The sequence below is a fragment of the Corticium candelabrum genome, chromosome 5 (genome assembly GCF_963422355.1).
Source record: "Corticium candelabrum chromosome 5, ooCorCand1.1, whole genome shotgun sequence".
NCBI lineage: Eukaryota > Metazoa > Porifera > Homoscleromorpha > Homosclerophorida > Plakinidae > Corticium > Corticium candelabrum.
Genome location: NC_085089.1, coordinates 7628706 through 7643506, shown reverse-complemented (window position 1 = coordinate 7643506; position 14801 = coordinate 7628706). Strand labels below are relative to the sequence as shown.

Sequence of the window (14801 nt, the reverse complement as noted above, 5' to 3'; positions counted from 1 at the left end):
GCCACATTTATCTAATCTAATAAATCTAATCGGTTAAAGGGGGAATCCCCTTTTACATAGTACAAACCGCAAGCCCAATACTTCCGCTATAAATCTAAAAACACTCTTGCGACTCGACTCTACACGTCATTCTTTGCCTGATCCACTATCAGTGTGCATCGATTGCCGCTACTGCGAAAACTGCCACTGCAAGCTGCAGTTGCCAGAGGAGACCGAAGGGGACTCCTTTCGCATGTGTTGCGCAGCTAAGTTTCTAGTCTTTCTTCGTTCTGTTGGATCAGTCTGATGGCAACGTGCTGGGATGGAGGTACTGTATTCTTACGTGGCGTTTCCTCTGAGCTAATCCGTCTGGCATCTATTGGCATGACATTGCATGTACTCATATGCAAATTTACTGTTGCGAGATAACTTGTAATACGGATTTGTATGTGATCACGAGAGTTCCTGGTAGCTAGAGCCACCCCGTTCCACTCTATACCCCGTGAACATTCGTGTAATTTTTCCTTCTGTGTTTAGCCTACTCTCCCGATTCTAAAGCAATGGCGATGCATAGAGCAGCTAAGGCTGGTGACACGAGCAGTGTGTTGTCCTACATTGCGGAAGGTACAGACGTCGATGCTCGGGATAGCTTGGAAGCTACCTGCTTGTACTGGGCCGTCAGTAAACATCATGAAAATCTTGTGGCTGCTTTGCTGGATCGAGGAGCAGATGCTAATGCAAAAACCAAATGGGGATCGACCGCTTTACACGCGGCTTCAGACCGTGGATTTTTGAAAATGGCGGAGACGCTGTTAGAGTATGGGGCGAGCTCCAACATTGTCAACGGCAATGAGGATACGCCACTTCATATGGCCTGTATGAGGGGCCACTTGGCTGTGATACGTCTGTTGGTGCTGAACGGTGGAGCTGAGTTGACTGCTAGGAATCAGCAGGGTAGAACACCACTGGCTGAGGCAGACAGCAATGAGATGATCGAGGCAGCATCCTTCCTCAAGGCAATGATGGAAAATGCAAACAGACGTCAAGGTTAGTTGAAATTGCTTAATTAAAGTAAGTAATATGAGTACCTGTTGTAGCATCTAAGAGGGTCCACCACCAGACCTGATAGTTTTGTGGGTGGAAATTATGGGAGGATTTGCTACAGATTGTCCTTGGGTGTTGACCGGTTGCAGGCAGTAGGAGGAGGATGTGATAGTGTAGTCTTAACTTCCCTGCATGATTGATTGTTATCGAGTGTAACATAAGAAAATGAGGAGTTAGAAATTCTTATGATTTAGGGTTGGCACCAGTTGCAATGCCAGTTACTTGTGAACCGATGACTGAATCAATGGGCCACATATCACTTGAAGAGCAATCAGATAAATCTGGGCAATTTCAGCATGGCCGAATTAGCAACGAAAAATTTGAAGTGGCAAAAACTGCAGAGACCAAAATTCAGCCTACTTCAGCACCTAAAGAAAACAGTTTGCATAGAGAGAAGTTTGAAATACTTCGTCTTGATCATCAGCGATTGGTGCAAGAGAAGGCACAAGTTGAAGAGGAGCTAAGAATAACTAAAGGTGACTGTCAAGCAGTAAGGCAAAAGCTGAAGTTTTGTCAGACAAGACTAGAAGAAACTTCTACCGAAAGTGAAGAACTTCGAAAACAAACAGCATCTCTTACATTGCAGCTGCATGCTGGAATGACCAAACCTAAAGTGAAGAGCAAAGTAGTGTTATCACAGGGTGCAGCAGGACAAAGCAGTCGAATGGTATTACAGCCAGCAATGTTTGCTGGGTTACTGGAAGCAGTGTCTGTTGAGAAGTTTCAAGTAGCTCAGGGACTGCTTGCATCATGCATTAAACTATTCGAAATGCCATATGAAAGCCTGCGACAGACTCTGACTACAAAAGCTGGTCATCAGTGGGAGCTAAACAAAGATTTTGAAATAATTGGTGATGGTCCGTTTAATCGAAAACTTGATGGTCTGTTAGAAGGCAGCTGTAGTTTAGTATTTCGTATTCGACATGTGAAATTTGGAGTTCTTGTGCTCAAGATGATGAATAATCTCATCAACATGCTGCAGAGCAGTCATGGTGTTGGATTCAGTGGAACACCTTGGCTACGTGCCCAGTTTGGTGCTGAACATGATGTACCCCTCACTCTTCCACCATCCCCCTATGTCCTTCCTGTTATACACCACTATCAAGGGTCAACTGCATCATTTCATCAATACTTGAAGTTCTTAGTTCCCCAACAGTTTGATGTACCATTGGAAATGGCAAGTACAACCACATTCCTTGTAATGCCTGAGTATGAGACTACATTAGAAAAATGGATCATTGAACAGAAGAGACAATACTCAATTCCACCATTTGGTGTGGAAGAATGGGAGTACCTTCTAATCATTTACCAACTTCTCTGTGGCATTCATCATTTAATCACTAATAGTGTTGTCCATCGTGATCTAAAAGCATCAAATATATTAATGTCTGGCTGGGAAGTGGTCATTGCTGATTTTGGTTTTGCTAGACGTGTTATCAAGTCTGCTAACTCTGCTTGCCAGTCACATGACAAGCATAAACAAATAGAGAGTGGATATGGATTGGATGCAAATAATGCTGCTGTAAGCAGGACTAATAGTTTGTCATCTCTCCCAGTGCAAAGACAACAACTAAAACCAACAGCTGCTGTTGAGTTTGTTGAAAAAACACAGGTGTTTGCAGGTAATGCTCATGCTTGGGCACCAGAGCTTGCACGATGGAGCCGCTCAGGCCCTCCAAATACGGCAACGACACAACTGACTTTACTGGATATATATGCCAAATCTGATACCTTTGCAATTGGCAGGATGTTTTTCAATCTCCTGAGAGAACCTCCTAGCAGCAGTCCCAACAGCAATTCCTGGAATGATGAATTTCCTGGCTCTTCGATGGCCAAACCTCATTACAGTAACAGTGAAATACCAGAATTGCCATCATGCTATTCGAATTCTCTTCACAGCCTTTTGAAAAATATGGTCTTAAACGAACCATCTGCACGGAAAGAGACACTAACATTGATCCATGTTGTCGGCCTGATGTTGTGGGGACCTCCTAGTAACACACCACTCATGTCTGTCGATGACTGCTGTCAGTGGATTCTCAAAGAACAGTTGGAGATGGCTATGTGTGAAGACAACGACTACTCCAGTTTGTCACTGGCGGGACAGTCTCTTACCTCACGACAGTTCAGTATAGAGCTAAAGAAGCGTTTCGTTTGTGAAGCCCAACCTCAAGTTCTGTGGAATGCTTTCAAAACTCTTGCATTGTTTTCTAGTTGTGTCTAGCTTTTTTAAAATAGTCCATTGATCATGCTAAGTCATTATCATTGAGCATAGCTGCCATAGCTTGTAGTTATCACAACCAAGTGTATGTTTTATTACATACTCTAATTAAGGTTGATATCAACCTCTCAAAATCTCATGTGAGTGTTACTTTATTATGGACCATTGTGTCCTGGTACACAATAGAGACATCCTTTAGTGACTTGCCATCATATTGTTTGACCGTTATGTGGTAATCCTACAGGCATTGTATTGTACTGAAAATAGATAATCCATGAGAGTATCAATTTTGGTGTCTTACTTACTCACTGTTTCCGTATTCGTCATTTCCATCATCTTCGCTTTTGTCTCCAAGCAAAGTAACCTACCATATAACAAATAATGATACCGGCATCCTAATTAATATCCTAATTAATCAAAGGCTCACGCTGTCACTGTTTTCACCAGTTTTGCTTTTCTCAAAGAACCTTTCAAGCGTTGTCTTGCTTGCTCCAAGGCACTGTACCTCAACAATCTCATAGTAAAGCAATGTGCCCATGAGCAAAAACACAAAGCCGTCCACTATGGATCAACGACCATTGAATAACAGTTTAGCCACCAAGTGAATCTCATAAGAACAACATATCATACATTGAACAAAGCTCCACCAACTAAATCCTTCTCCAAAGCTCTGTAATATCAACACGAATGAATGAATAAATTAAAGTATATATTATTGAGATTTTAAGTACCTCAGCTCCAGCATAATAGATCACCAGTTCTACGACCCAAATGACTATTGTTCTCAATGCATCAATTAGAGTCCGATGAACAGCTAAAATATATAACATGCAGCAAATTGTTGAGCAAACAGTCAAGCATTCTGTTCAAAGGGATACTATAGCCACCTGTCAGTGACTTTGTGACTGCCAATCCACAATAATTATAGAATATTATTGAAGTCAAGTAGAGCACTATAAACATATGAACATCAGTAGTGAAAAGAACACACTGAAAACACAGAAATATACATGTCATTCCCAGAAGAACCCAATTATTCATAATTTGGTAAATGGCATCAAGTCTGCATACCCATAATCATATATGACAATATCAAAGAGCATAACACACTTTAGTTGCTCACCCATCTTCGTATGGCTTTCCATTAACATTAATATGATAGAGAATGGGCAGTACAACCTGATAAGCAAGAGACTTGTGTATACATGCCAATACAAACACCACACCTCGTGTGACTTACTCCTGCAGTTAGAATAACTCCAAAAAGGCCTTCCATTCCAACTACCTGAAGAAGGAAGTACAGCTTACATAACTCAAGTCACATAACGCATTATAATACTTGTAGTGGAGCGAATCGCCTTTTCTTTAAGAACGACTCTTCAACTACCATCTGAGCAGCACTAGCAAGCTGACCAGCCACAATCAATATGATACCTAAAACCACAACCACAACTCTCAGCATGGATCTAGTACAGACATTTTTCAATGCCCACACCTAACTTGCAGTGACAGATATTAATAATAACATAGATTAATAATAACATTAAATAATAGCATAACATTCTCTTTGCTCACTTATTGACTGATTACTCACCCACTATAACACGCCAACCACTATGTGACTGATCCTGACCAAACACGTCTGATAGTCCAACAACACACAGTCCAAACTATTTCAAAACAGCATGCACAAAACAATTACTGTCTTGCAATTACAAATTAAATAACAAATGTCTGTACCACTACTAATAGTATTCCCACCCAATGAAAGCACTTCAATTTTCTCTTTAAAAACAAAACAGACAGAATGCCAGTAAATACAATGATGGAGCCCCTCAGCATTTGCCACACTGAAGCATTGACAATGACAAGGCCAATTCCTTTGAAATAAAAAGAACAAGCAAAACAGTACATTACGTTTCGGTACAGAACAAGTTTATAGGCACCAGCCAAAGTTGTTCCTGTCAAATCACAGAGAGTTGGTAAAATAAAAATCCAATGACATACCCTACATCACAACATACATACAACAATATACACAAGATTGTGTCTGTCACCAAACCAAGCAATAAAATACAACAATGACATCACACACAAGCAACTACTTCCTCAACAAAAGCAATATTTCTGCATTCCTACTTATGTCAAAGAGCATGCAACTTTATGTAGGTTTGCACTCACTAAAACTGATCGTTTAATTAATATGATCAATAACTATCAATTACAGCTTCTAAACTCACGGTGGCTTTTTATAATGAATGTATTCTCTGTTTGTATTCCAAGCTGTAAATTCTTCCTGTAATCACAAAGACGTGTGACAAAAGTCTGTTGAGCTTCAAAAAAATGATGATCGACGATCTAAGTCAACTAACTTCTCTTGAAATCTGCAATTTTCGATTTTCTCTTATCCGCTGAATAGCAAAGCCAATAAGGCATAAAGACTCTCCTATAGAAAAGAAACAAACACAGTCATTTGTACAGTACTGGACAAAAGTTTTGAGCCACCCTGCAAATTAGTCTATTTTCGTGTGTATTACGCCATACTAATTATTAGGCGTAATCTGTTCTATTAAACACACTGAAATGATACAGTTTTGTGTTTTTGACTCTATTGATAGTGGTATTGTCTACTTTACTCATAAGTAAATGATTTTAAGGCCAAAGAAAAGGATTGTTGAAGGGTGGCTCAAAACTTTTGTCCAGTACTGTATATGATGTGGCTGAATTAAATTGAATTAATCTATAAACTACATTATAATCCTGTAGACAAAGTAGCACTTTCCATCACAGATACAGACCGTTTGAATCTTATCTGGAAGTATCAATGAAAGTACATTCTGTTTTGTTTTCACAATATATTAAATTTCTTTCTACTAAAAGACATTGATCTACTTCCTAGACCAGTTGCAAGACTAGACCAGTTACTGTGTGTAATGAGTCCTCTCACTTTTGTCATAGAAAATATAGCAAATTAGAATTTTAGACAACCTCAGGATTCACCTAATTAATTAACATAGTTATTAGAGTGCACCTACCAGTAAACATGACAAGGGTTTGAAACCAAGGATGATCAAATTTGTGAGGTGGCGCCCCATGACTGTTGTTATATCCCACTCTGCATCAGAAATCACATCAACTCAATTTACGTAAGCAGGCGACACTCCACGACACAACACAGTGGTCATGCCCTTACGTGCAGTCATTCTGTGCTTTCTTAGATAAAGTATTGATCGAGCCAGTGATTAGCATGCCAGTTGCTAGAATGATCTGCAGACAGTTCAATCTTCCCATTACGGAAGTTTACGGAAAGCAAAATTGAGAACGCACGTTGATATCAATGTGTAATTTTTGTGCCAAGAAAATATTGTCGAAGTCCCGTATAATTTGCGTTTTGTCGATGTCCCGTATACTTTTTGACCCCATGTCGGCCAGTGTCACAGAAACTGTTGTTGCTCAGCAGAATGGCTATGTGAAGCCATTAGAGCCTGAAAAACATTGTAATGGCACGACAACGAATTCGAAACCATGTGATTTACCATCGCACACAGAATCATTCGAAGTCATTCCGCTGTGGGCAGCGATAACTACCTACTTCGCTTTCGGTCTTCTCATTCTTATATCTTACCTGAGAGAACTACTCCGACGTTGGGGTTGGATTCGATACGGAGCTAAAGTAGAAGGCATGAAGGTAAGTCACGGGTGCTCGTTGTCACTTTGTATCTACTCCCGTCCCAGGAGATTACTCCACGTGCATTGTGCATGCTACATACTGTTATCATGCGGTCTCACGCAGCAGCTGCTCCACCTCATCTGGCGGCGGAAGTTTCGGCGGAACAACTCAACACCAGGGAGGAGAGAGCCACGCGACCTACGTTACGCCGATCGCAGCAACTTTGCTGTGCATGCAGATTTCCCTTCTTTTGATTGTGACTGTGCATACGTGTAATGTTGTTAGCTAGCTGCCAGTTCTGCTCAGTTGTCGTCGTACTTCGTGCATGTTGATGTTGTATCCAAATTTGGAGAAAAAGGCGGTGCGTGATGGTGGCCTGATGGACTGCTGATCTTGTACGTAACGTTAGATTAGTAGGACAGGATAATAATTGGTTGTGAGTCTTTTGTGTAGTACACAAGCATGCATGAAACGGATGCGGATATGCTACGTACTTGTGTACACGGGTGACTGTATGTTCTAGTGATCTTGCTAGATGGGCAGATGCACACACAGTTATTAGCGCGTATGTCGGATTCACTATATCATGTTGAAGTAGTAGGTTTTTTAAAATTTTTAGTAAAGGGTCAATTTTGCTTCTTACGTGTGTGAATTGTTCCATGCTAGTCATGTTGAGGAAAGTTTGTAAACTGCTTGCACTAGATCATTAGTAAACTGTTTTGATGTAAGACTGCTGTACCATGGCTTTGTTATTGGCTGTAAAGTTTAGTCAATGCCGCCAGTTGGTTGGCATGTTCTGAATGTTACTCCCACACATATGACTAGGATTTCAATGCTCAAATACGGTGTTCAGGACATTGGGCTTGACTATTTTGAAGAGGTTGTCTAGATTGAGGTGGACCTACACGCTTTTACTGATGTCTGATGGGAATGAATGCTGTATGAAGATGGTTCCATCCATCCCTCCGTCCTCACACTTCTTCCCTCCCACTCGCCTTCCTCCCAACGAGAGGTACAGTACTTTTCCCAACAAAAAGGGGAGGAGATTACTGTAGGAATTGCCAATATCATCTCTATATAACAAGATGTGTGTCAGTTACTTGTTACAATGTATGATTTAGTATACTAAAGGCACACTTAATTTGTAACTTGTTGGTTCACACTTTTGTGCTAGAGAACAATGTACTGTAACATAGACTAAATATGCTAGTGAACGAAAGGGGTTGTTGCACATCAACAGATACTAATTTTTGTGGTATGGTGTTGATGCCATGTTTACTATCTAGGACTTTGTTCCTTTGTACTCTGACTTTGAAGCAATGTACACTCTCAACATATACGGCAGAATAAAAGATTGTTGGAATCGGCCAATTGCCAGCAATGCAGGTGACCATTTTGATGTTTTGGAGAGGAAAACAACAGATTCATTTAACAGTGATCTCAAGTATGCACAACTTGACCAATTACGATAACTTTTAACTATGTGTTTGATTTATGGTCTGAATATGATGCTGCCTTTTTGTAAATGTATTTACTCTTTTTTCTAATTTGATTAGAGTTACTGGCAGAAAAATTCGTGCATTAAATCTCAGCTCTTATAACTATCTTGGATTTGCTGAGACACAAGGCTCCTGTGCAGAAGATGCTCGTCGTGCTCTTTCAACATACGGTGCTGGAACTTGCAGTAGTAGACGAGAATTGGGTATGCTTGATACTGCAAACGTTTGAACGGTTTTTGTAGAGAAGTATGTTGTTTAGGAACACTTGATATTCATAAGGAGTTGGAGCAGCTTGTTGCTGAGTTTGTAGGCAAACCGGCAGCCCTTACATTTGGAATGGGTTTTGCTACAAACTCTGCTAACTTACCAGTTGTAGTTGGCAAGGTAGAATGATTTGGCTTTGACAGCGAAGACACTGCTACTAGACAAATCTAAGGCCACACCAAGAAAATGTATTATTTCTGGTCTTGAGTCCTTCAAAATTTGACAAAGGCGGTTATTATTTTTATTATTGTTATGCTACGCCCACTAAATAGATTTCAATTGTATTAACTTTGAAAACAAAATATGCAGCATTTGAGGTCCAACTTCACTGTTTCCAATTCTGTACCAAAGGTACACAAACACAAAAAGTATGGATGGCGTAATGAAGTAAAGTTTTTACTATTTTCTGTACTTCGCCCATTCTTTGGACTTGCAGCACTCTAAACGCATGGGATAGTATTCAGCGATTATACTGTACATGCGTAATAATATTTAATTTCCTTGATTTGTGACAAAAAAATATGCAGACAATGACCAGGAACTAATATATATTTGCAGTGGCCTAACCATGTCACTGCTATTCGATCAAATTCGTTAGGATCTTTCATGCTAACCTACCACCTCAAAAAGACATTGAGAGAGTGAATAATAGTTGCAGCCACACTACATACAAACGTCACTTAGTTGTAGTGCTGACAATATGAAATGTTGAGCAGCCTGTAATGCTCTATAGAAAATTATAGTGATTTGTGGACTGTGTACAAACAGTGCAGAAATCATCATAATTTTGTTATCACAAACATGTGTGTTTGTGCTTGTTGCTTGTTAATGGTTGTGTTGCTTGTTAATGGTTGTGTCGCATTTGGCTGGCTCACTGCTGTGTTTCATAGGGATCGTTGATCATAAGTGATCAACTAAATCATGCTTCAATCGTTTTGGGATCACGACTGTCTGGAGCCAAAATCGAACTTTTTAAGCACAATGGTACGTATGTTGAGTGAACAGTAACCACACTTGCATACATGAAACAGCACTTTATGGATGGTGTATTATTAGTGTCATTTGATTATAGAATTGGATGTTTGGAAAGTTAATGACTGTTAACAGTTAGACAAGGTGTTATCATCAATGATATTAAAATACATGGTACAATTCCACAATTTGTCATTTTTGGGGTTTTAGTGATGGAGTCTAAATCATTGAAATCGTTTTTCTGATTATGATGCTTGTGTGTACATAATTTGTACTATACACAGGGACGTACACAGGGGCTTGATAACTTGTGACTTTGGTGAATAGAAACATAGAGATCAATGGTCAGACCAACCTTGCATTAGAAAAGTTTGTAGTGTATGGTGCTGAGCAAGTATGTACACCACACATACACGTCTCTATGTTGTGTGTGTGTGTGTGTGTGTGTGTGTGTGTGTGTGTGTGTGTGTGTGTGTGTGTGTGCATGCGTGCGTGCACGCACGTGCACGCATGCGCACACGTGCGTGTGTATGTGTGTTGTGTATGTAGTTTTGGCAATATGTGGCCATAGTTCATGAAAAGCACAGACAGAAAATGACATGCTAAAAAACTCTTGTCAGTTGTTGAACTGTTGTGTACATGTAGATATGGATGACTTAGAGCGCAAGCTGCGTCATGCTATTGTTTATGGCCAGCCGAGGACCAGGCGTCCGTACAAGAAAATACTGATTGTTGTTGAGGGAGTTTACAGGTACAACAGCAGTTCTGTATTAGCCTCGGCCTCCTAGACCCGTGTAGCACCAATTCAAGAGGACGATTTGCATCGTCCCTACGCTGGTCTGGGAGGCCGAGGCTTGTTCTGTAAGGTAACTATGATAACAAGTGGTCTGTTGTTTATTCTAGTATGGAAGGGTCTGTTGTCAATTTGCCAAGAGTGGTTGAACTAAAGAAGAAATACAAGGTTTCTTAATTAATGATGTGTAACTGTTACACACAGTGACACACACACACACACACACACACACACACACACACACACACACACACACACACACACACACACACACACACACACACAACATACACAAGCACGCACATACATTGATGACGTATTCAATCTGTGCTCCATAGTAATCGTTATTTGTTGATTGGGCATGCAAACTTCCCTGTAATTTTTGTTGAAGTATCGCATCGAACCCTTATCATAGATTGTGTAAAATACTCGTAGGTAATTTGTCTTCCAGTATCCAGACTAGAGGGACCTTGTCAAAAGTATCATCAGGATTGGTAAGACGTACTGCTGCTGCTGCTGCTGTTGTTGTTGTTGCTGCTGCTGCTGCTGCTGCTGATTTGGTTACGCATTTGCTATATACTAAGTGTACATGCAAGAAAAGTAGCAGGCAGCAGTTCTATGTATGCACAAATGAACGCTTATTGGGAAAGGGTACAGAACAGAAAGATGTTTGCGAGAGCATGGCAACTCATATGAATGTCTTCCATAGTCGTCGTGTATGTTTTCTACAACTGATAGTACATTGTGTCCTCGTTGTATGGCATTGCAATATGAGCATGGACAATGAAAGCATTTTGGCTGATTGTGTCTTGTCTAAACATTAGCAAAAATTCTGTCGTCTATGTGTCTGCCTGTGTGCTTGTTTGCTTTATTTGCAGTTGTGCTTATTGCATATTGATTGTGGCAGGCGTATGTTTACTTGGACGAAGCTCACAGTATCGGAGCAATGGGTGAAACTGGTCGCGGTGTATGTGAGTACTGGGGTGTTAATCCCGCCGACATTGATATTATGATGGGCACGTTTACCAAAAGCTTTGGTGCTTGTGGGGGTTACATTGCTGCAAGCGAAGTTAGTGAAGGTTTCTCTCTCATTTTTCTCGTGTTTGTAACCAAACCAATACAATAATACAGGAGATTGTCGATCAGGTGAGAAGGCACTCACATAATGATGCTTATGCAGTCTCCATGTCAGGCCCTGTTGCTGCCCAAGCAGTCTCTGCTCTCAAAACGATAATGGGACGAGATGGAACCGATTTGGGTAGACATCGCTTGAAACAATTAGCAGAGAACAGCAGGTAGCATTTTTCTGTCAATCGGTATAAAGCCAGAATATATAAAGGAGTGTTATAGGTATATGAGGCGAAGATTGATGGAGATGGGCTTCATTGTTTGGGGAAATCACGACTCGCCTGTTATTCCTCTAATGATCTTTCAACCTGCTAAGCTTGCGTTAGTGAATCAGCAACCTTTGTTCTTTGGATTGCTTACTTTTAATATGTCTACTATTGTGTAGAGCCTTTTCTAGGGAGCTACTAGCACGAGGTATTGGCGTCGTAGTTGTCGGTTTTCCTGCCACCGGGATTACTGAAACTCGAGCTCGATTCTGTCTCTCAGCAGCTCACACTAGGGAGATGCTCGATGAGGTGAATTCATGTTGACCTTGCGTAAGTATCTGCCAACAGCAATGTTTTGCTGTTTTTCAGGCTTTAGCAGTCTTGGACGATGTAGGAAACCGACTGCAGCTGAAATATTCTTGTCATCCACTGAAGTCAAACTCACACTGATGACTGTGGTGAAATATCGTGATTATAGAACTTATTGACTGCCTGCTAGTAACCCAATGTTTCATCCTCGGTGATTATAGAGTCTCCTTTTCAACTTTTGAGTTTGTCTTTGGGCATGAATGTAAGTTGTTACCATGTTGATACGTTTTCTTAGTTGATGTCATATCAAACTGTAGTTTGAGACCTGAAGGACACTTGCCATCATGTAGTCATGTGTAGTAGTGCAGATTAAATTATTCTGGTTGTTGATTATCTAGTGAGTTGCAAGCCCCAGTTGCTTAATTAATCTGGTGGTTGGAGTTATTATAGTTATAACTATTAGAGGGACCCAGACACACAGAGCAATCACCCTTGCTGCGCATGTAACACGACAGAAGATTTATATCTATTTAGTTATATATATAGATAATGTCAACGCCATTGTGATATATAATATGTACGTATGTACGTATAGATCCTTTATCAATCAATAGCTATACTACAGATGACTCAGATCTTAATCAAGTATCATTCCAAGTTGTTTCAGTCATACGCTTCCCACGTTCATTGCAGTAACCACTTCCACTGAATTAATTAACACAAGTGGACGAAATGATGCTGAGCACGTGTAGGCACGTGTTATTGTTTGTGTACTTCAACCTGACAGCTACTACTGTATACGCACATGTTAGGTGTCAATTAGTTAATTCTTTCTTTGCAGGGGAGCAGTAGTTGAAGTAGTTGATGCTTTTTTTTGCGTGCTACCGGATAGTGTGTCAATGCTACAAATCAGTTATAAGCCTCTGGGAACTTGAGAATAGACAGATTATCAAGGTTAACTAAACTAAAAATCTAATTATCCAGATTAACGATTAGAAAAGAATGTTTAAAAACTCAACTGACGCACTAAATTACGTCTACCAGACCACTACGAACTCGGTGACTACTGTAGTCTACTACATTCCTCTCAATAGGTAATTAACACCTTTGTGTACAACAACAAACTTAAGACTCTTGATGTATTAGAAATTTGCCGCTAGTACTTGTGTACTACTAGTGCAACTTCAAAACGTACTGTAAGGCATTAGAAATCTAGTCATTACAATAAACAACACTACAGAACAAGTCCCTTACTCAAACACATGTACGTGTAGTACATTTAGTTTTCATAGCTCACTATGCTTACTGATCTCTCTTATGCGAATAATTTTGATGAGTTGAATTTTCTGGTACTATCTAGGAGACGTCTGCTGTGCAATGTCATTGTTCGCGCTCGTTCCTCATTCCTTGCTTCATGCCGTGAGCAACGCAGTTGTACACAGTCGTCCAGGCCTGCTTGACGGTCGGAGTAAACGCTTCTCCCAATCCTTCAGCGAGGGTCTCCAACAACGCCTGACCGACAATCTATATAAACACACACACGTGACAGTATCACCTACTTAATTAACGTCAATTATACGGATTCGGAATCAGAATGCAATTACGACGCACATCAAAATGCTCCTCTTGAACGTCCCACTGTACGTGTTTGGCTCCGAGATCTAGGAGCACGGGAGTGAGAGCTTCGAGGTCGTCGAGACCGTCGACTGCACTGCCAACAGTTTCCATAACATTGAGAGCATGCTTCTGCACGTCGGGATTGCTAGGCAGCTCATCTTTCGGCAAATCGCGAAATTTGGCGAAGATCTGTTGGGCGCCAGGTGCAATGTCGAATATTCTGCAAAAGAAAACACAACTAGTTGAGACCACTCGTATTTCTGGGCGCAACAAGTTGTGCAATTCGAGCTCTACATCTTTTCCGGTCAATCTAACCAATTGCTCCCCGCCTTCCTCGTAATTCGCTGCGAAATGAAGTTGCTGGAAGACATCGGCGACTGTAGCAACGCTTAGGGAGGAAAGAATGCGGCGAGCTTTTGATCAAGATTGCAGATGCACGAACACGCAGCGCTAACAGTCGTGTAATCAGAGACGGCAGACGACTGACGGCCGCCGACTACATTTTGTAACATCGCAACTACGCGTTTTACCACACCTGCCTACTCACTTGCCCTCGAGCTACCTTACCTGACGAAGAATTTGATACCATGGCCCTGTAGATCTTGCTTCACGGCCTTCCACGTCAGCTGTACTGCCTCTATTTGTTGTTGTGTCAACTCCTCTGATTCCTCGGGCTTTGCCGTCGTCTTCTCTTTACGATTGCGTTTACTCTTCGCGTTGCCCATGATGTCCGATTGCGATGTTTGCCTGGATGGAAAAAGCGCTACTGCAGAGTCGCACTCGAGGTGCTGCGTATATGTGTACAATCCACGAGTCAATATTAATTCGATTAGAATATACCGAATCGTCCGATTAGCTTCGCGGTTATTGGTTAGACGGTTTTTGTCACACGGAGGGACTGAATAGGGCATTCTTATGACGACTATATGCATCGCTGCGATTGCCTTTGCGTTGATAAGACAACTAGATCAATACTAAGCTTCTTTGCCAAGTTATTTGCATAAGAAAGGAAAGTCTCCTACGTTGCTGAAGGCGTAAA

At 41.0% G+C, this 14801-nt stretch overlaps 4 protein-coding genes across 8 annotated transcripts; 2 read left to right on the top strand and 2 right to left on the bottom strand.

Moving 5' to 3' along the window:
* Positions 1-217: 217 nt before the first annotated feature.
* On the top strand, positions 218-3365 carry LOC134180564 (uncharacterized). Its single transcript, XM_062647741.1, has 3 exons — positions 218-307; positions 517-1026; positions 1278-3365. Exons 1-3 carry the CDS (start codon positions 286-288, stop codon positions 3305-3307), a joined length of 2562 nt encoding a protein of 853 aa, XP_062503725.1. The 5' UTR covers positions 218-285; the 3' UTR covers positions 3308-3365.
* A 14-nt stretch (positions 3366-3379) lies between these two features.
* Positions 3380-6764, bottom strand: LOC134180566 (solute carrier family 35 member F6-like). Of its 4 annotated transcripts, none has more exons than XM_062647746.1 (17): positions 6632-6764; positions 6498-6571; positions 6340-6419; positions 5677-5750; positions 5545-5600; positions 5045-5312; positions 4899-4974; positions 4644-4738; positions 4545-4589; positions 4428-4483; positions 4315-4367; positions 4192-4257; positions 4036-4118; positions 3935-3974; positions 3732-3865; positions 3610-3668; positions 3382-3542 (listed from the first exon to the last, which is right to left on the bottom strand). In XM_062647746.1, exons 1-17 carry the CDS (start codon positions 6725-6727, stop codon positions 3530-3532), a joined length of 1368 nt encoding a protein of 455 aa, XP_062503730.1. In that variant the 5' UTR covers positions 6728-6764; the 3' UTR covers positions 3382-3529. The 4 variants fall into 4 exon arrangements, with proteins under 4 accessions (XP_062503728.1, XP_062503730.1, XP_062503731.1 ...); XM_062647747.1 differs by having other exon boundaries at positions 4192-4367; positions 5045-5184; positions 5251-5312; XM_062647744.1 differs by having other exon boundaries at positions 3380-3542; positions 4192-4367.
* LOC134180565 (serine palmitoyltransferase 2-like) lies at positions 6712-12540 on the top strand. Of its 2 annotated transcripts, none has more exons than XM_062647742.1 (12): positions 6712-6992; positions 8261-8418; positions 8531-8676; positions 8733-8857; positions 9628-9721; positions 10355-10460; positions 10613-10670; positions 11410-11571; positions 11634-11797; positions 11853-11951; positions 12016-12145; positions 12206-12540. In XM_062647742.1, exons 1-12 carry the CDS (start codon positions 6726-6728, stop codon positions 12284-12286), a joined length of 1590 nt encoding a protein of 529 aa, XP_062503726.1. In that variant the 5' UTR covers positions 6712-6725; the 3' UTR covers positions 12287-12540. The 2 variants fall into 2 exon arrangements, with proteins under 2 accessions (XP_062503726.1, XP_062503727.1); XM_062647743.1 differs by lacking the exon at positions 6712-6992 and adding an exon at positions 7119-7369.
* A 731-nt stretch (positions 12541-13271) lies between these two features.
* On the bottom strand, positions 13272-14801 carry LOC134180568 (neuroglobin-like). The gene is made up of 4 exons (XM_062647748.1): positions 14603-14801; positions 14330-14509; positions 13757-13982; positions 13272-13669 (listed from the first exon to the last, which is right to left on the bottom strand). Exons 1-4 carry the CDS (start codon positions 14692-14694, stop codon positions 13526-13528), a joined length of 642 nt encoding a protein of 213 aa, XP_062503732.1. The 5' UTR covers positions 14695-14801; the 3' UTR covers positions 13272-13525.